Here is a 21035-nt window from a genome sequence, read left to right as displayed (position 1 = left end):
TCTCTGTGATGCTCAATTATTACCTCTTTCCTTTCCCCAAGTATGTACATTTGTGTATCCTGGGTATATACTAATTTTTTTGCTTCTGTTTCACTATTTCTTCTTCTTCCTCCTCCTCCTCCTCTTCCTTCTCTCTTCTTCCCTTCTGTCTCTCTCTTCACCCTCTCCTCCTTTTCCTTATGACAGGATGCTAAAGAAGAGAGCTAGGAACCTACGATGAGGGCAGACTGAGGATAGGAGTTGGTCTGAATGAAAAGTTAGTTAAAAGAATGTCAAGGAAATGAAAAAAATCAGAAACTGCCATAAATAATAACTTAAGTGGGAAATGTTTTTTATTGTGTTTTTTTTTTTTTATAAGACCACTGTAAAAAGTTCTTTTTATTTTCCTAACATTTTACAGCAGAAATTGCCGGTGTGTCTCTGTAAAGAGCCAAATAGATATTTCAGACTTGTGGGCCTTCTTGTCTTTGTTACATCTACAAAGTTCTACCTTTGTGGGATGAGAGCATCCATAGACAGTATGTGAATATTTAAGCATGGATGTGTTTCAATAAAACTTTATTCATAAAAGTAGATGACCTTAAGTTTAGCCCGTGGCTTTGCCAGCCCTTGATTTAGTTCTATATGCAAGTCGCCTTTCATCACTGACAACATACTTTGAGGGTTTTTTTTTTTTTGTCTTTTCTTTCATAGAGATCACTTCTGAAAATGTTCATGTTTGATACCTTTTTTTAAAATACTGTTTATTTCTTTCTAGCAATTTCCAAAAATATGGTAAACTCTTTTCTTTCTCCAGTAGAAAATTTGATATTTCATCAATGGCAATTCACGTATTATAAATATTTAACCAAGTCTCACTATACATTCTCTTTAGACCCTATTATTGAGATTGGGCTACAAAGTACATCATTTGCTGTGACTCACATGTCATCATATGTTGACTCACGCTTGAAAGAGTGGGCTATTGACATAAACCAAATAACTGACCTCATGACAGAATTCAAATATGAATAGATATTAAAAGAAATCCTTGTGTCATTGCCTCTTGGTTCCTCAGATATTAAAAACATGAACTTGTTATTGAAAAAAATCAGAAAAATGGCCTTATATCTAATAATCTTTTCCTCACTGAGTCTATCATAGTAAATTTAAAGTAGCATTTTATTAAGCTGTTTATTACAACATTATTAATAATTGGGAAAATTGGAACCAAGCTGATAACCACTGAGTTTAATTCTACACCAAATAGTGCTAAATAAAGGACCTTCAATAGATTAATAATTTAGTAAAGGAAACAACATTTGTATAATATTATGCTAATGCAATGCTAAACATAATTCGGTACAGCTATTAAGGAGGGGTATGTATACCATTTAAAGGATTTAGTGAAGATTTTTTTATAGAAGTTAATGTCTAAGTTAAGTTATTTAAAGGAAAAGCAAGAGCCAAGCAAAGAAGGGGAAGAAGAGAACGTGTGTAGAGACAATGGTGCAATGCAGTATGGATCACACACAAAGGTAAAGGCTGTTTGGTAGTGAAAAATAGAAAGTTCTGACAAGTGAGGCAGCTGCCAGTATGAGCCATAGCTGCTCTTATTGTATGCCAATGAGGGTGTGTGTGTGTGCGTGTTGTGTGTGTGTTGCTGAAGTATTTTAAAGAGGATAGTGTAATGATCAGATTTATATATCAGATCAGTGGCTAGGTAAGAAGCTGCTATTGTAGAAGTGCAGGCAAGGGAAGTTGGGGATAAATAAGGATTAGTAATTTAGAGCATTGGGTGCTCTTGCAGTGATCCAGCACTCAGTTGGCGCTTACAACTACCTGTAACTCTAATTCCAGGAAATCTGACACCCTTTTCTACGCAACTTTTCCTGGCCCATGTAAGCACCAGGCCATACATGCATACAATTTTTTTTTAAGTCTAAACAAGAGAGGGGGGGGAGGGGGAGGGAGAAGGAGGGAGGGAGAAGGAGGGAGAGAGAGAGAGGGAGAGAGGGACGGGGGGTGGACAGAGGGGGGAGAGAGATGAGTGGGGAGAAAGGAAGGACAAGAGAATTGAGTAGACTTAAGAAATGCTTTGAGAGAGTAAATTGATGTAGTAAATTTGGTTCTTAGATGGATAGAGAAGAAGGATGCTGAAGGAGAGGGAGAAAGCAAATATGGATGAGATTTGTAGTCAGTAATGGATTGGAGGGTTACTACCAAGGAGGAATATAAGACAAGGAGCCATTTTAAAGGAATAAACACTGTGTTTAGTTTCAGACATATGGAGATTAAGTGCCTATTAAATATTCAAGTAAAAAAGTGTCCTACTTCTTGTTGGAAATGAGTACATCTATCTGTGATCTTTTCTCAAAATTTGAAAGTAACACAGGATAAATTAAACTATGAAATCTTTGATGGGTTTTTTTTTTCTTGGCAGATTAAGAACATACAGAAAGGAAAAAGAATTAATTAATGAATATCAATCTAGAACCATTTTAGAGATTAAAAAGAAGAGGAAAGCAAAGAGTTTCAGGGACCCCAAGGAATTTGAGTTTGTCAAGAAGGAGGGAACATGATCAACAAATTCAAGTATGAAGAAAGGTCTAGAAAGAGAAAGATGAAAAAGTAGCTGTTATTCTTGACACTATAAAGATTATTAATGTCCAAGAACATTACAATGTGTTGAGAATGAATCATGAAAGTGAAAGTAAAGAGAGCAAAGGATGGATCAGGCAGGTTTGATATGTTATATTTGGTTCTTGAATAGAAACATCTGCGTGTGTTTGAAAGAAGATGCTCATAAAGAAGAGAGCGGGCTGAAGATACAGGACAAAGGATGGTTACTGAAAAAGCAAGGTCTTGAAATAGTAGACAGTAGCAGGAATGGGATTGACTAGTCAGAGAAAGAGTAGAGTATACAAGTAGAGCAGAGCAGTGAGAGAGAGAATTAAATCTCTGGGGAGGAGAATTAAATCTTTGGGGAGATTCCATTCTGTGTTTGTCTGTTTGTTTGTTTGTTTGGTTTTTTTGTTTTTTTGTTTTGTTTTTTATGTAGGGCTTAAAGCTTGTTAGAGAAGAAAGTGTGAATTAGATAGCCAAGAGGTAGCCAGGTTAGATAGTTAGAGGTAGCCAAGCTTCTGCTTAGACATAGGGAATTTTGAGGATGATGTACTGAAAATACTTACAAGTAACTGGGAATGTGTTAAATCTTGAATGGTTATGTGGCAACACATTTACGCTCAAAGAACTTGTTACACTTTAAAACTGATTGCCATTTGCCCTTAGAAGACTTATTGGGGACCAAATGTAATACCACACACCTGTAATGCCAGTACTTGGGAGACAGGCAGTAGGATAGCCATGAACAGGGGGTCGTCCTGGTCTACCTGAGTTCTAAGCCAACCAAGCCTATGTAGTAAAACAGTTTCAAATTAGAAACAAAAGAACAATCAAAAAACATTAGGATGCGTAGTACCTTTATATGCGGTATCTGCTTACATGAGTTATCTAGCATGAGTAAGGTAAGCGGAAACCATGAATTCTAGATAATTCCCCTTTATAACTTCCAGGTTCATTTCCAGTGAGATTTTTCCCCCCGCCCCCTCCCCTTTTTTTGGTTCCTCACACCAACCAATTTTCTAACACCACTAGGGTATTTAAAAGTTCAGTTCAGTTCTGATGTCAACTCCCTTGGATTGGCCCAAACCACATGGATAAAGGGCTTGGTCTCACAACACTGCTCTGACTGGTGAGCTGCTAGCTTTCATCATTTAGTAGACTAAAGCTTGTTTTCAGGTACTCTGTTCTCTTACCACCTACCTTCATGCCAGCTTATTTCAGCACATGTACTCTGTTATAGTTTGAAGGTATTCCCAAAACTCAAGTTTTAAAATAGATTTGTTCTGAAAGAGAGAACTCTGGCTCCTTTCATTTCTCTTTGGCGGGTTGCCAGTAGCTTCTTCTACACTATAATGTAGAAAGAATGTCTTGTCAGGAACAGGCTCTTGATCTTAGTCCTCTCAGCTTCAAGTAGCATGGGCCAAGTAAACTTCCATTGTTTATAATGTACCCATTGAGAAAAGAAACTGACAGAAAAATTGGTACAAGTAAAGGGGACTGTTGCTGGAGCCAATACTCACAAGTCGGGAAGCAGTTTGGAGCTGGGTAATGGAAACATGTTGATTGGATTTGGAGGACTTTTCTAGATTTTAATTAACACAACATTAAAGACAGTTCTGGATTCCAGAAGAGGAGACAGTCTGAATCTTCCAGATAATTACATGTGATAGTGCATGGTCCCCATATTGAGAGAAATATGAGTGGTAAAAGGCTATTGTGATATAGCCTTAGATGTGAAAAACATCAGCTTGAAACTCGGAGGAACCACCACACATGTTATACAATTGCAAAGAACTTGAGAAAAATTTGCACATTCCTTATTTTATATAATACAGCACATGAGTGATGAGCTAGGTTACCTGGCAAAAGAATTTCTAAGCAGCAGTTTTTCTGTGTAACTCTTTTTAAACGAATGTGCAAGTAAGGTGTAAGAGAAGAGAAATGACCTAAAGATAGAATTTATAGTTAAATGACAATCTGAGTGGAAAAATTGAGAAATCCATAGCCTTTGTATGTAATGAGTTGAAAAGGTTTGCTTAAGAGCAACCCAACACTATGTCCATGTGAACTTCACAGACTAAAGAGATCACTCCTCCCACCTCAGTATAGTCAGGCAGTTGTTCCTCTCCTTTAAACAATCTCTTTCTTTTCCAGTTATCCCATATGTTTCCTGAATCCTTACCTCTTTCCACTGTATCACATGCTACATACAAACATGTTCTGGTTTTAGCTCCCAGAAATAAGTATCCTCAATTTTGTGTTATATTATTTTGCTTTTAATTATAATTTTCCACATATTAAGTATCTCAAAGATATGAAGATTTTCAACATTTTCATTTAAATATATTTCTTCAGAGATGTGCTTTCTCAACCAGACAGCAAGGTTGTGAGATTCATCAGTTACACTATATGAGGAAGGACTTCATTTACTTTCCTGAGTACTATAGTATATGAATATAATATGGTTTTCATTTTAATATTAAAATTTTACACATGCAGAGTGAACAAACCCCACATGTACAATTTAGTCAATCACAGTAAATGAAACAAAAGTTGGTGTAGTAGAATGTAGCCAGCCCAGAACCAACCCTGAACTTCTTATTCTTCCTTGCCCAAAGGTAATAACTGTGTGTGTTTCTGATCCCAGAGTTAGTTTTATATATTTGTGAACTTGATATAAGTGAAAATATACAGAATTGTTTTGAGTTTAGCATCTTGTTCTCATACGTGTAAAATTCATTTTCACTGTGGTGTGAAATACCATTATTTATCTGTTTGATGCTTGCTACCTATTTGGACTGTTTCTAGTCTTTTGAAGTTATACATGGGACTTAGGCATCCACTCAGGTACATACGTATGTGGATGCATTTATCTTAGACACATATCTAAGAATGTATCTTAGTCAGGGGGCAGATGTATATAATACATCTAAATAGTATACTATTTAGCTCTTTTCTCTGTGATAGATTATTGTTTTGCGCTCCAGTGAACATTTTTGGATATGTTGCAAAAATTGGCTGTAATAAATACTCAATAGAAGAGATACAATAAGAATGAAATTCTAAGTTAAGGTATGTATTCTCCACCTTGTCAGATAATATTGTTTTCCAAAGTAGTTTGTACCAGTTTACACTCTTAGCCAGCGTGTCCATGTTTGCACAACACTATTGCCAATGGTTATTTTCTATATGCACTTTGAGCAGTTAGGAAGGTACGTCATGGTTTATTATGCTTTTGATTTGCATGCCTTGATTATTAACATGAGTAAACATGCTTGTTTATGGGATTTTGAGTATTTTAATCTATTATTTCTCTGCTTATTCGTTAGTGTGGAGATGTACTTTCCCCAGAATGACTCTTGGATTGGTCTGGCGCCCTTAAATATTCCTCGCTATGAATTCGGAATATGTGTTTTAGACCAAAAAGTCTTTGTTATAGGTGGTATTGAAACTAGCGTGCGTCCTGGTGTCACTGTCAGAAAACATGAAAATTCAGTGGAATGTTGGAATCCTGATACAAACACCTGGACTTCTCTAGAGAGAATGAATGAGAGCCGAAGTACTCTCGGAGTGGTAGTGCTCGCAGGAGAAGTTTATGCTTTAGGCGGATATGATGGACAGTCTTACTTGCAATCTGTAGAAAAATACATCCCCAAAATAAGGCAATGGCAACCTGTGGCCCCAATGACAACCACAAGAAGTTGTTTTGCTGCAGCTGTCCTGGATGGAATGATATATGCCATTGGAGGGTATGGTCCCGCTCACATGAACAGGTATTTAAGACAGTAATTGAATTGCTTACGATTGTAGATTTTCTACAGAAGCAAAATTTACATTCATTTCTGAGTTTTAAATTTGTATGTATAAACGGACTTTTTAATATGCTTAAGTAATATTGACAAGTATTTGGGGACTTAGACTACTCCTAAGTGTAATATTTTATATCACTGACATTCAAAACTATTAAATTTTATATTCAATTAATGTAGTAAACTTCATTTTAGAGCTCAGGAACCTAAAAAGACAAATTGAGATTTTTGTATGATGCAGTTATGTGCTTATATACGTGTGTGCATGATCTTTTCTCATGATGGTTGACAGAATAAAGTAGAAGTGCAATTCTTGTATTCCTATGCATTATAAAACATCATAAAATTAAAATCTTGGGCCAGTGAGATGGCTCAGTAGACAGATGTGCTTACTGTACAGCTGAGTTTGTCTTGCAAGCTGTGTTCAGTCTTTGGGCCCCAAGATGGAAGGAAGGAGCCATAGCTCAAGAACCTTTCTTGTCTTTTTGTGGTATATCCACACCCATAGTCATGGGTACATGATAATTACTGTAGAGAAGCAGCTTTTAAAATTAAAATATTACTTCATATTTCTTTTGGAGTCTTTGGTCATACTACACATGTCATCATACTATTAGAATAAGAATGATTTTTTATATTCTGTAATATATTAAATAAAGGAGAAATACAAATAAGAGAAAGTAAAGTTTACAAGTTACTGACTGTATGTACGGTGATTCATAGTTCTAAACCTTTATTTAAAATTGCTCTAAAGATTTTTGTTTTATAACTAAGTAGTGTTTTACTCACTGTGAGCAATCTAGTGAAAAAGACTTGTGCTTAAATGTACTATACCACTATTTTGTATGAGGGATCATAACATCCATGGAATTGGGCCTGCAATCCCTCATGGATATCTAACTGTATAAAAGAATAATATCCAGCTATTGTATCCTGTTCACAAAGTAAACTTTCTGTACCTGATATCTTATCCACAGATACCTAAACATTTGGGACAAATTGCTACTATTTTTATCTGTTTAATTTTAAAAGTGTGGTTGGCTATAGTTTTTCAGGAATAGCAAGTAACAAAATGACCTATGAATTAATTCTTCATCATGTAAATACTTGCAGTGTGGAGCGTTATGATCCAAGTAAGGACTCCTGGGAGATGGTTGCGTCCATGGCTGATAAGAGGATCCACTTTGGCGTCGGAGTTATGCTAGGTTTTATTTTCGTGGTAGGTGGGCATAACGGTGTCTCACATTTGTCAAGCATTGAAAGATATGACCCTCATCAAAATCAGTGGACAGTGTGTAGACCAATGAAAGAGCCCAGGACAGGTAATGTTTTTTATATTCTTTCTTTTGTTTGTTTTGTGATACTGGGGATTGAATCCCTGTCCTGTGCATGTAAATACAATTGAATCACATCTTGAACTGTGAACTCATTAACAGCTCAAGATATATAGAGCTCATATATCAAAACTCATATAGACCTTTGCTGTGTATAGTGGTATTATAATATGAGCACTGTGGACCTTAACAGTAAGCATATTTACTAGAAAAAAAATTACTTGTGTACTTGTGTGTATGTGTATGAGAGAGATATAGACACATAGAGATAAAAAGAGAGAGGAATAGAGAGCAGCAGGTACACAGGGTGGTATACCACATGTGTGTATAGGTCAGAGAAGAATTTTACAGAGGCTGCTTCTCTCCTGCCTTGTTTTGAGGCAGGATTTCTTTTCCTTTCATGCTGCTATGCTACATACCGGCCCGTAATCTTGCAGCCATTTCTCCTGACTCCACCTGCCTCTCACAATAAGCCACTCTAAGCACAAGCCTACGGGTGTCTTTATTATATGCTGACTTTCTTTCCTCTGGGTGTGTATCAAGAAGTAGGATAGCTGGATGCTATAGTAGTTCTGTTTTGTTATTGTGGGGAGTTCCATACAAGCCTGCAGTGGTGGATGGACTGACTGACGCTTTCCCCGCTGCAGTAGTAGTTCCTTTGCTGTGTGTTCTGTAGAATGGAATGTCAAGACACTTCTGGTCGTCAGTACTTTGATAATTAAAGACTGTTGGACATTTTTTCTCATCTTTACGATTTGTACTTTTGAAAGTTCTCTGTTTAGTTTGTTTACTCTTTTATTGATTAAATTATTTGGATTTTTGTTTGAGTCATTAATATATTCTGAATATTAGTTTCTAATTAGATAAGTATCTAGCCTAGTTTTTTTTTTCTTCTATTTTATGGGCTGCTATTTCACTCTGATCATAGTTATCTTTGCTGCACAATCTTATTTCTCAATTAACATTTACTAAATGGTCAGAGTCCTTGTCAAAGAATTGTTACCTAATGTCTCTCTGACTTGAACAATTTTCTGTTTATTTTCTTCTTGCTGCTTTAAAAGTTTAGATCATACACTAATGTTCTTTTTAATGTATTTTGAGTGGGTTTTTGTACAGGGTGAGAGCCAGGCGTATAGTATCATTCTACTTGTGGATTGTAACTGTCACAGCACCATTTGGTAAAGAGGCTATCTTTTTCCAACATGTGGTTTTGGCTCCTTTTTCAAGGTGGCTATAGCTGTGGGGATTTGTTTCTAGGGCCTCTATTATATCTCATTGATCTAAATGTGTGGGCTTTTTGTTTGTCAAACCATTTCTTTTTATTTGGGAATTGTGATCATTAATATTTAGAATTATTATTCAAAGGTATATTAAATTGGTACTGTTGTGTTGTTTTCTCAGATCTCATTTGATTATATGTCTTGGCATTATTTGTTTGCTGTGACTTCTTGAGTGTACTTATCCCTTCCTTTCTGGTATCATTTGTGAACTTTTTTTTAAAGATTTATTTATTTATTTCATGTATGTGAGTACATTGTCACTACCTTCAGACATACCAGAAGAGGGCATCAGATCCTGTTATAGATAGTTGTGAGCCAACATGTGGTTGCTGGGAATTGGACTTAGGACCTCTGGAAGAACAGTCAGTGCTCTTAACCACTGAGCCATCTTTCCAGCCCCTAGTATCATTTCTAATATGTCATGGAGGAGAATTTATTTTCTGGTCTTTTTCTACTTGGTGTTCCATAGATCTCTTCTACTTGGATAGGCATGTCTTCATTAAGTTGGGGAATGTTCTTCTGTGGTTTATTTTACTGAAAATATTTTCTGTGCCTTCACTATGATTGCCTCTTTCTCTACCCTGCTTGGGGTTCCTTAAACATATTTATAATTTCTATTTAAAATCCTTGTCTTGTACATTAACTAGGTTTCTTCTTTCAGGGAACATTACAATTAGGGGGTCCTAATTTATAGAGACATAGTGTCTTCATTATTCATGCTGTTTGTGGTTTTTGCAATTGGGACCTGGGCATCTAGAATTTGGTTATTATTGTTTTGTTGGTATTATTGTTTGTTTTTGCTTGTTTGTTTTGATATGGATATCTGGTCTCATCTTTGTTGAGTGGGTGTTTGGATCTTTCTTTGCTATTGCCCCAATTTTGTCAGGATGTGGGTCAGCTGAATGGTGCTTGGTGTTCATAGGCCACTCTGTATTGAAGCGTGAGAAGTAGTCTTAGCTCATCCCGGGATAGATGCAGTAACATCTGAGCCTAGGAGCAAACCATTAAGCTTAGACGATTCTCATTGCCAATACTCAGAAGTCTCGGGAGAGTTCTCCACATTCTACAGTTGATCCTTGTTGGTACCAGAGCCCAGAGTCACAGAACTGTGAGTAGGTGGCAGGAAGGTGGATGTACTGGGCCTGTGGAGCCTTACCTGAGATCTGTGTTGCCTTGCAGTCACTGGAATGTAGCCAGTCCTAGAGCTAAGAGTGTGGGTGAAATGGTTTCTAGACAACTGGGTGGGTGGTCTGTGGCTGGGCTCCAGTTTGGATTCCAAGTAATCCCAAAACAGCACAGTGGCTTCAGTGGCTGGAGTTTTTATGGTCCTCAAATCCACAAGTATGTAATTTTCCTATTTGTATCACTTTTCATTCCTCTGTCTTGTTGACTCCCACCTTTTTGACTAGAAAATTTAGGTATTATACTGAATTAGAATCTCATTGCATATTATTTCATTTCCTGCTTTTAGTGGAAATGATTTCAGTTTTTCTCCTATCACTGTAGATTTGGGGACATTTCAGATCTCATTTTATGAAAAGGTTTTCTTTGTCTTAATTTGTACCTCAGGCTCTCTTGTTCCTATCCCATAAGTTATTTAGTTTGGTCTCTTGATCATGTCCTTGAGGACTTGAAATTTGTGGCCATCTTGCCATTTCATTGATCTCGTCCTTATCCCTATGATGTTCTTCTGCATAATGCGGGCTCTTAATGATACTTTCTCTCCCAGCTCATTCCTGTCCAGTGCACCTCATCTGTCTCCTTTCAGAACCTCAGCACCTGTGCTGCTTTCTCCTCCGCATTCCTCTCTTGCCTTAGGTCTTGATGCCCTTCCTTGACTTGTATTTTTACATTCTCTTTGGCATCACTGATTATTTATAAAATTTGACTTTTAATCCTTTGGTTATTGCCATTTCAAATTTAGATTCTGACTTATTTCAGACATCTTAATAGCTTAAGATTCAGTTATCAACGGATTACCATCTTTGGGGTAGGCATATTGCCTTGCTTTTTTATATTTCTATGTTTTTTATTGCAATTTTCATATTTGTTGCAATAAATATCTTTCAGTTGTTGTTGTTTTAATAGATTTCTTAGTTAGAAACTTTTACTTGGATCATAATTTCATCTCCAGTCAGAGGAGAAATAGCAGTCAGCAGCCACTGAAATAATTTAAAAGCAAATCAGGAATGTAAATGTAGTATAAAGTAGCTGAACACATAGCTGATTAATCAGGAAGATTAGAAAAAAATGGAGCTAAGACATCTGCAGTATAAATTGGGAATTTAAAAATTACTGAAGCTAATGATATTAATACTTACATAATAAAAAGGGGTGCTGGGAAACAAAGAAATTGAGAAGAAGAAAGATAAGAAAGAAGGAAAGCAGATTGCTATTGAAATAATAAGGTGTGAGATGGCTCAATAAGTGAAGTGTTTGGATAGCAAGTGTGATCCCTGTGGTTTGGATCCCTGTGTTCATGTTAAAAAGGGGAGGAATACCCATGGAAGGAGTTGTAGAGACAAACTATGGAGCAGAGACTAAAGGAAGGACAATCCAGAGACTGCTCCACCTGGGAATCCTTCCCATATTCAATCATCAAATCCAGACACTATTGTGGATGCCAGCAAGTGCTGGCTGACAGGAGCCTGATATAGCTGTCTCCTGAGAGGCTCTGACAGTGCCCAACTAATACAAAAGTAGAGGTGCATAGCCAGCCATTGGACTGAGCACAGGGTCCCCAATGAAGGAGTTAGAGAAAGGATCCAAGGAGCTGAAGGGTTTGCAGCCCCTTAGGACGAACAACAATATGAACTAACTAGTACCCTCAGAGCTCCCAGGGACGAAACGACCAACCAAAGAGCACACATGGTGGGACTCATGGCTCCAGCAGCATGTGTATACTAGAGGATGGCCAAGTTGGTCATCAATGGGAGGAGAGGCCCTTGGCCCTGTGAAGGTTCTATGCCCCAGTGTAAGGGAATGCCAGGGCCAGTAAGCAGGAGAGGGTGGGGTGGTGAGCAGGGGGAGAGAGGAGGGAGCAGGGTTTTTTTGGTTTTGTTTTAATTTTATTTATTTTTTCCTTTTTTTGGAGGGGAAACTGGGAAAGGAGATATCGTATGACATGTAAATAAAGAAAATACCTAATAAAAAAAAACCAAAAAACAACCGAAAAAACCCCAAAAACTGGGTTCATGGAGCCAGAGATATGGGCCAACAATTAAGAGCACTTGTTGCTTTAGCAGAGGACCAGAATTTGGTTCCCATCACTAATGTTAGAAACTTACAACCACCTGTAGCTCACTGATCCAGAGGATCCAACACCCTCATCTGCCCTTCACAGACACCCATACAGACAGAGAGAGAGCATACATGAAAATAGCATTAATCTTAACACACAAACACACACACACACACACACACGAAATCTGGGCACAACATTGAATGCCTGTAATCCTAGCACTAGAAAGGCAAGACAGAAGGACTTCAGAGGCTCAATATCTAACCAAATCAGCAAGCTCCAGATTCAGTGAAAAAAACATGCCTCAAAATATAAAAGTATATAGCAATAGAAGACACGTGACATCAACCTCTGGCCTCCTTGTGTACCACATACCTACACATATGCATAACAGCATACATACACACCCAAAAAAGTAGGAAAAGTGCAAAGTAAATAAAGACAAGCAATGTAGAGTTGAGAAACAGAAAGGAGAGAGGGAAGGATGGAAACTATCAGTATATCTTTCTTAAAAGAAAACACATGAGCACCATACACATACCACATGCACACACCATACATACATATACCACACACACATATATATACCACACACCAACCACATAACTATACACCACAGACAAACCACATACAGCATATGCACACTACACATGTACCACATACATCATATACTCTATATACCACATATGTCACATATGTACATATGCCACAAAAACTACATATATGCACCACATACACCACACAAAACCCACATAACCGTGCATACATATATACCACAAAACACATATATACACATTACACACACCATGTACACATATATGCACATGCATATATACCACACACACAAACACACACATGTGCCATGTGCCATATATCACAAATACACACCACATAATACACATACACAGCATTCATCCATACATACACCATGCACATACTACACATCCATACACACTGTTTTCTAGATGGAGTATATAAGTCACTTTTTTTTTATAAAGTCCTTACAATTTAGACTTCAAAGGGCTATTTTCATCTGAGCCTCATCAGAGTTTATCTAGCGTGTATGTAAGCCTGTTAGTGTGAAAGTACTGGCTCCACCCTCTGAACTGCTCCCACCAGATGAATCCTCAGACACACTAGATGGGGGTGACTTTCCCTTTCAGAGTCACTCTTATTACGTGGATTTAGCATGGGAAATTTCCACAACTTACTGTGGTCCTCTGAGACTACACAGATCAGTCAAGCCAGTGCTGTCTCTGGAAGCCATAGATAAAGCACAGGACTGTGATTATCTTGTATTCCAGGGCCTTTCTCTCTCATCTCACTGCAGCTTTGCCTCTATGGTGTGGCTTCCACTTAGAGCCAAGTAGATCCCTTTCCATGAATCTCAGTCCAAGTCACAATGAGGAAAGGTGTGGCCTTTGTTGTTTAGAAATGTAGAGATATGGAATGTTGTGCTTTCTTTGCCCAAGCTTGAGTGTGAGACCTCTACTGAGATGACTGCCACCCATATTACTTACTAGTGAGGAAGCTTAAAAATGCTATCTGTATGTGCCTGCCCTGTAACGTGCTGAAGAACAGGCTGGCCTGGAAGTCATAGAGAGCCACCAGCCTCTGTGTCCAGAGGACTGGGATGAAAGGTACACTGCCATGCCAAGCTAGAAATGCCATCAGAGACTTCATTTTTCAGTGTGTCTGTCACCTAGTGGACATGTGGAACCCTCCAGATCCTTCCTTTCTCACTGGAGGATGCACCCCTTTCTCTGCCGTTTGCTTACTGCTCCTTGGTAGATTGCTTTTTTCACAAGTCTACACTTGTGTTTCAGTGTTCCACCTGGGCTCTGTCTGCTGCTTCCTGTTTCTCTCCCCTGCTTTTCCACACCAGCCACCTCTCTCCACAGCCACACACCTAATGGGTTCTTTAGATTCTTGAGGATGTCTGAAAGGACCCCATGTCCCTAATCCACTGTCGCCCCTGCCTCCCTCCTCCCAACGCTTTATTTGGTTTATATAGCACTATCTTTATGTTCACTATCAAATATTCTTCCCTCTGCAAAGAAGATATCAGTCAAAAAATAGTTGGATTTTAGAATTTCTAGAGAAGAAACAAATACATCATTAGATATAAGGAGAAATTGTTCTTTTTGAACCCAAACTCAAATGACATTATTTAAACGGTAGTTTTAAATAATAGAAATGCTTTAGGGATTTTCACAAAGATGTGAGTTATAATTGAAAAACTCCAAAACCATAGGCACTCAAGGGACATCACAAGCACAAAATACAGTGAGCCTTCTGAGTGATTAGTATGGCTTCTTTGGTACCCTCACAAAGGAAAGCCGTGAAAACAGTGTGAATGCTTAAAATGTAGGTAGACCTAACTATTTTTAGGACTATAGATGGTAATGAATAAGAGAGCATTTTTTTTTTTAAGATTTACTTATTATTATATATAAGTACACTGCAGCTGACTTTGGACACACCAGAAGAGGGTGTCAGATCTCATTTCGGGTGGTTGTGAGCCACCATGTGGTTGCTGGGATTTAAACTCAGGACCTTTTGAAGAGCAGTTGGTGTTCTTACCTGTTGAGCCATCTCTCCAGCCCTAAGAGAACATTTTTAAGATATAAGTTACATAGTGCAATGTATTTGAAAACATGACAAAATGAATGTATTATAGAAAAATATACAAATATACATTATAAATATACTGCTTTCTTCCTAGTACTTTAAGAATACATAGCAATTACCCTGATCTAATCATGGTACAATGTCACACTGTACCCTGTGAACATGTACAATTATCATGTGTTGAAAGAAAAAGCCTATTTTGAAAAAGCTTTCCTGTAATGGGCAACTTTGTTGTTTCTTTGTTATTTGTTTTTTGTTCTGTTTTGTTTTGTTGGGGTTTTGTTGTTTATTTCCTAGTAAGCCTATATTGTGTATTGCCTATATAATTATAGGATATGGTTGAAATAAGTTTTAGAAATGCATTAAGATATAAATTATTCTCTGTGAGACATAGTCTACTTCTTAATTAACCTGTTCTTTTCTCCCCACCTGTGTTAGGAGTTGGTGCTGCAGTAGTCGATAACTGCCTTTATGTGGTCGGTGGTCACTCAGGGTCTTCCTATCTGAACACAGTACAGAAATATGACCCGATCTCAGATACATGGCTGGACTCAGCAGGCATGATATACTGTCGCTGCAATTTTGGATTAACTGCACTTTGACGAGTGTGAATTTGTGGAAATCGCACAAGGTGATACCACAGGAAAGAATGCCCAGTGTCCGGGACCTGGAAGCTAGCTGCACTGCTTTCTTTGTAACTTGAAGTGGCATGAAGACTCAGCCTTGCTGGGTACTTTGAACTGACTAATAGTTTGCTCTTGATTATATAGTGAATCAATAATTAAATAAGGAAAAAAAAAAGAAAGACCTAAGCAATTAAATTGTGTACTTTTCTCCACTGAGACCTGGGAAAGTTTTTATGTTCCTACATGTAGAGAAACCTTGCTGCTTTTTAGTTTTGTTTTCAATAACTTAAGCTCTTCTTTCTTGATCTTCATTTGATTTACTGGGATGAGAGTTCAGACTCTGGAGTGTATCGAATGACTGGACAAAATGTGGATAGTGATTGTTGGATGTACATTCATATGCTTTACATGGTTTGTTTGTTTTTTAAAAAAAGGGCTGCTTTTACTTTGGGTACTTTTAAGGGTTGTAAATAACATGTCAATCATCTGAGTGCTCTTTCTGCTAAATGATTTTAGGGCTAATAGTATGGTAAGGTTGCAAAGCAATGGCTTTTAGTATCATATTTGGGGCCCTGCTTTAAGACATTACATATTTATTGTTTATGCTTTTTCTATATGGGCTGGTTGAACTTTGTTACTCATCTGTGCAAACTAATCATGTCTGTTTCAGTTCTTTAGTGCTACATAACAGGCTTCTGATAGTTGATGTAAATAATATTTGAAAGGTGTTTAATACCACCCTTGATGCATAGTGTTTTCTTTGATAGATTCTTAATTTTAGTTTTTTTAACGTCTTAATTTTGTTTTCAGTGTTCAAATATAAAAAATGGTGCTAACTGTAGGATGTATAACAAAGCTATAACTGATGTTATTTGGGTGTCCAATGTGAGATGCATGATGTACTTTGATAACCATTTTCATTTTTATTGGCTTGATTTGTTTGTGCTTATGGAAAATGTTAATGATTACATTAGTGTTACCATCCAGAACTGTACGAATGGCTTGAGTTATACTTCCCATGGTTTTTGAATGGCAACTTAGAGATGATGCTTTTTCCCCTTCTTGTTCTAGAGATTCCATGTCCTTCAGCATAGAAATGTATGCACCAAACAGTGTGCTAGGCAGGCGTGCACTACTTCGTTCATTTCTTAGGTAACTGAATACTTTTAACTTATTGAGGAAAACTGGAACTTGATGTTTACTTGAATAAATGGTTCTAAATTTGGTTCTGCTTTGTTTAAAGAAACTAGCTTTCAAAACAAAATTGTTACAGCAGCTGACAGCTTATTTAAAAGAAATAGTTAACTTATTTTCGCATGGTTTAGTAACTGTCTGTTAGTCTTAAACACATTAACTTGCAGTTTATTATAACGTTGGTACTTGCATTTTCGAATTTAGTAATGTTGCTTTCATGTTCTTTATGTTTTTTTTCTTTTTTACCCACCTGTTCTCTCTCTTTAATGTCTACAAGATCAGTGAATATTTTTTTTTCCTAAGAAAAAACTCATCCTGCTTTCTTAAGTGCCATATTGTTGTAACTGTTGTTAAGAAGCCATTTGTAATATAAAGCCTAGCTTTACCTGTTAGCATACATGGTATGACTCAAAAACTATAGCCGGGCAATTTGTAGTTTTTCTTGTTCTTCCATAAACTACCAGTTGTAGATTTGAGAATATACTATGAAACTGTGTAAAATCATCTTTAGTCATAAAGTAATACCATGCTTTATAAATATTTGCACAGATTATGAAGCCTTGCAAGTAATTTTTAGTCTCTTCTAATCTAGCACTTAACAGGAGCTAGGAAAATCAACTGATATTTTCTATGTCACTTGTTTGAGTATCATAATGACACATAGCAATAACTTTTTCATTGATTTGAATAAATCTGTTGAATAGGAATAAGGTGCACTATGTGGTTGGCCTGAACTTTAATTAAAGAAAAGAAATTTAAATTTACTTTTAAATCCCCAAGTTAGTTTTTTTGTTTACATCAAATTATTAAATGTATTCTGTTATACTAACTTTAATATCTTCCTCACAAAAGTGAAGTGAATTTGAAAGACTAGAAAGTTATTTTAAATATAAACATGTCTTTTTTAATCATTCTGTTTTAATAGTAGTTTACCCATGTATTGTTTCTGGTGTGCAATTTATATATAATCTGTAGCCATTTGGTAAATTAGATCAAAAAGTATGTACTGATTTTTTTTTAATCTGAATATTTTATCTGGTTTAAAAACTTAATGCGAAACATTTTGGGCAACAGTAGAATCATGTTCCTATGAACAAAGTATAAAAACATACAAAGCCAAAAAAAAAAGCACTTAAAATTTAGAAATATACTTATTTTAAGAATCCTGTTATATTGTTCATAATACCCAGAGCTACTATATGACCTGACAACTGGTAAGTTTACAACAGAGATTTCTCTTACAAATTTGAGAAGTTTCATATGAACACTGTGCTGATAAGTTGTGAATTTAATGTTCCATGTTTCCTATGCTAAAAAGGATGAAATGTTAGATTATAAATCCCCAGATTTAATGTTTTTAGAAATATGTATTACATATTTATATATATATCGATATGTAGGATATATATGATTATATCATCATATATCATTATGTATATTGATATATATGTATATTATCATTATATAATATGTATCAATATATATGTATATATTCAAGCAAAATCTTGAAAGCAATTTAAGACTGCCCAGAAATATTTTGGGAAAGAGTGATAGGGGAAATAGAAATCTGATCAATAGTAATGTCACTTGTCTTCTATAATTATGTCAAAGAATGTGTATGCAGTGTTTGGGTATTTAATATTTATTGTATGTAGTAATTGAACTTAATTGAATTTTAAGGTAAACCCAAAGGATATTTGCAAATTTCATGTTTTTGCTAATATTGCTTTAAATGTGAATGAATATTAAATTATAGGCATTAGTATCAAATGATAAAAAAGTAGCTCTTGGTGTTGAAAGTCTTTTATAGTTTGCCATATGAGGACTCTACTACATACATGTGAGATACCGTGTTAGATGCTGAGGTGGCATCTACTGAAGTGTAAATAGGATACAACCCTCTCTCAAAGGAATAAAGTATAATGGAGTTCATTTACTCCAATAATTATTATAAAAATCTATAACCTAGTTCCTTATTTCTGAGATCATAGGAAAGAACTTGAAACCTAGTTTATATATAAATACTTAGTGTTCACTTAGGTTTTCATGACATAAGCAAGACTTATGAAAATCATAATGTTTATAGAATCCATGTGGGGTCAGGAGCCATGGCTCAGAGGTAAGGCCAAGTGCTGCTCTTACAGAAGACCTTCAGTTGGTGTCCAGCACCCAGAGGAGCACAGCTGTCCCACAGCTCCAGCTTCATGGTTCTGATGCTCTTTCCAGCTCCCCTGGGAACTCCCCTACATATATACACAAATAAAAAGAAATCTTTTCTTAAACAGAGATTTCCATGTTTCTTGGAATTAGGTGGTTTGTTTTCTAAAGGAAAAGCAAAACTAGGAAAGAACACACCCAGAACCCGTGTTCTAGAATATTATGGCTCTGGAGAACATTGAGGAAAATATGTGTCTGTATCATGCAGTGTTTTGGATTTTGTTTAATTTTAGTTTCAGCTGTAGTGTTGGATTCCTGGTATTGTCACCAAAGTGCTCGTTTTTAGGAAAATCAGATTTCTATAATAAAGTTACTGTTTAAAGTTCAGTAAATTTACAATGGCCTCTCTAAATCTTCTGTTCAGAAAGTTACACAACTATGTGACGTGTCAGGTCAACATCCTCATCTGCAACTTAACCCTTTCTTTCCCATGTTAAACAGCACTTTAATTAGACAAGATTATAATTAGTTAACAGTTCTGTGGCTGAATATTTATTGGCTCTCCACTTCCAATATACTGAATTCAATGTTGATATTCACATTTAGAAAATAAGTTTAATATATTTTAAATAGAAGAAGTTTACAAATATTACTAGTATGAATATGGTCAAATAAAAATCCAGTTTACATCTCTGCAGAGAGAAAAATTGTCACTCAGTTTTCATATTACATATTGACATGTCTTCTACATTTAATTTTGTCAAGATATCATGTGTAAAAGTCCCACGCATTTTAAAATACCAAGCAAAAAGTTCCAAGTTTGCCTTAATATACACGTGGAGTTGAAGTACTGGATGATAATGCTCATATCTTCGCCTTATGAATTGTGCCGTGTCATGAACCAGAGATGGCTGTGATTTTAAAAGAACTCTGAAGCATTGTCAATGTGGAGTACCAGTGAGTGTCCTCTGTCGCAAATAGTGTGCTTGGTTGTCGGTAAGGTTCATGTTTAAATGTTTTTGTACCTGTATTTACCTCTGAATAGATACTTTCTAGCATCAGGGTTTTATTTTATCTTTGTTTACATAGTAAAGTGGCATTTAACTTGTTGAAGATTGTATTCTTTCGTTTTATTTTAAGAGTTTTGTGCACATTATTGTGGTAATGCTCTGTAATGATTATAGTTATATTTCATTTAATGTGAAGAGTTTAAAATAAAACTGAAAAATGTAAATTCGTATCATGTAATCATTATTGTGAACTGAACTAATCTTTGTCATGTACAACTCTTTTTTAAAAAAGATTTATTTATTTATGTATATGAGTACACTGTGGCTGTCTTCAGACACACCAAAAGAAGGCATTGGACTGGACCCATTACAGATGGTTGTGAGCTACCATGTGGTTGCTGGGAATTGAACTCAGGACCTCTGGAAGAGCAGTCAGTGTTCTCAACCGCAGAGCCATCTCTCTAGCCCCATGTAATACTCTTAGGTCACTCGTGAATTCTTGTAAATGCATGGATGGATGGATGTCTACAAAGATCCGATGCAGAAGTTTTACAGTACAAACCTATAATGCTAGGGTGAACTTAGAGCTGGAAGACAAGAATGGACCAGCCCCTTTAACGGGTCTGCTGCTTGCTTCAGTGTTGGACTATTGCCAAGTCCTAACAGCATCGGAAGAAAACTCTACTAGGAGAAAAGATCCTGCCTAGGCGAGGGCATCTGAGCAGTGAGTCAGGGAAAGGAGAGCCCAGGATCCAAAGGCACGCCACAAGCTCCACTGGGGGCTCTCCTAATAGAAGCTGTATTGTTTTATTTCCCTCCCCTCACCCTTCTGTCTCCAGGGTTGCCTTGCTTTCTCTGTCCCTCCTCTCTTCCCCTATTTCCCTCCTCTCTCCCTCTCTCCTGCTGCTACTTCATGGACTGGCTTTCACTTTCTCATGCATCATATAACACTGTCACAGCTTTCCAGTATGACCCTTTAGCTTTCTCTGTGTTGCTCTTCTTCTCAGGGTACCCCTAGATCATACCCCCTTAACCCCAGCATCTGCAGAGTAAGACGGCTTTCAGGCCAGCCTGCGCTAGGGAGGTGGCTGTATGTTAATTGCTGCTTTCTAGTGTCATTAATAAAAGCATGCCATAGGGCAAATTCTA

The 21035-nt window shown here is 36.7% G+C and overlaps 1 protein-coding gene across 2 annotated transcripts in view; it reads left to right on the top strand.

Annotated features, from left to right (window-relative positions):
- The window catches only part of Klhl28 (kelch like family member 28), a 29561-nt gene extending 9451 nt beyond the window's left edge, over positions 1-20110 (top strand). For both annotated transcript variants that reach the window (XM_031357520.1, XM_031357521.1), the window contains exons 3-5: positions 5934-6377; positions 7527-7735; positions 15338-20110. In XM_031357520.1, coding sequence (XP_031213380.1) covers positions 5934-6377; positions 7527-7735; positions 15338-15501 — 817 coding nt within the window. In that variant the 3' untranslated portion in view covers positions 15502-20110. The remainder of the gene's footprint in view (positions 1-5933; positions 6378-7526; positions 7736-15337) is intronic.
- The last annotated feature ends 925 nt before the right edge of the window (positions 20111-21035 follow it).

Source organism: Mastomys coucha, unplaced genomic scaffold (genome assembly GCF_008632895.1).
Source record: "Mastomys coucha isolate ucsf_1 unplaced genomic scaffold, UCSF_Mcou_1 pScaffold6, whole genome shotgun sequence".
NCBI lineage: Eukaryota > Metazoa > Chordata > Mammalia > Rodentia > Muridae > Mastomys > Mastomys coucha.
The sequence above is the reverse complement of the archived record's forward strand: the minus strand, read 5'-3'. Positions and strand labels throughout refer to the sequence as shown.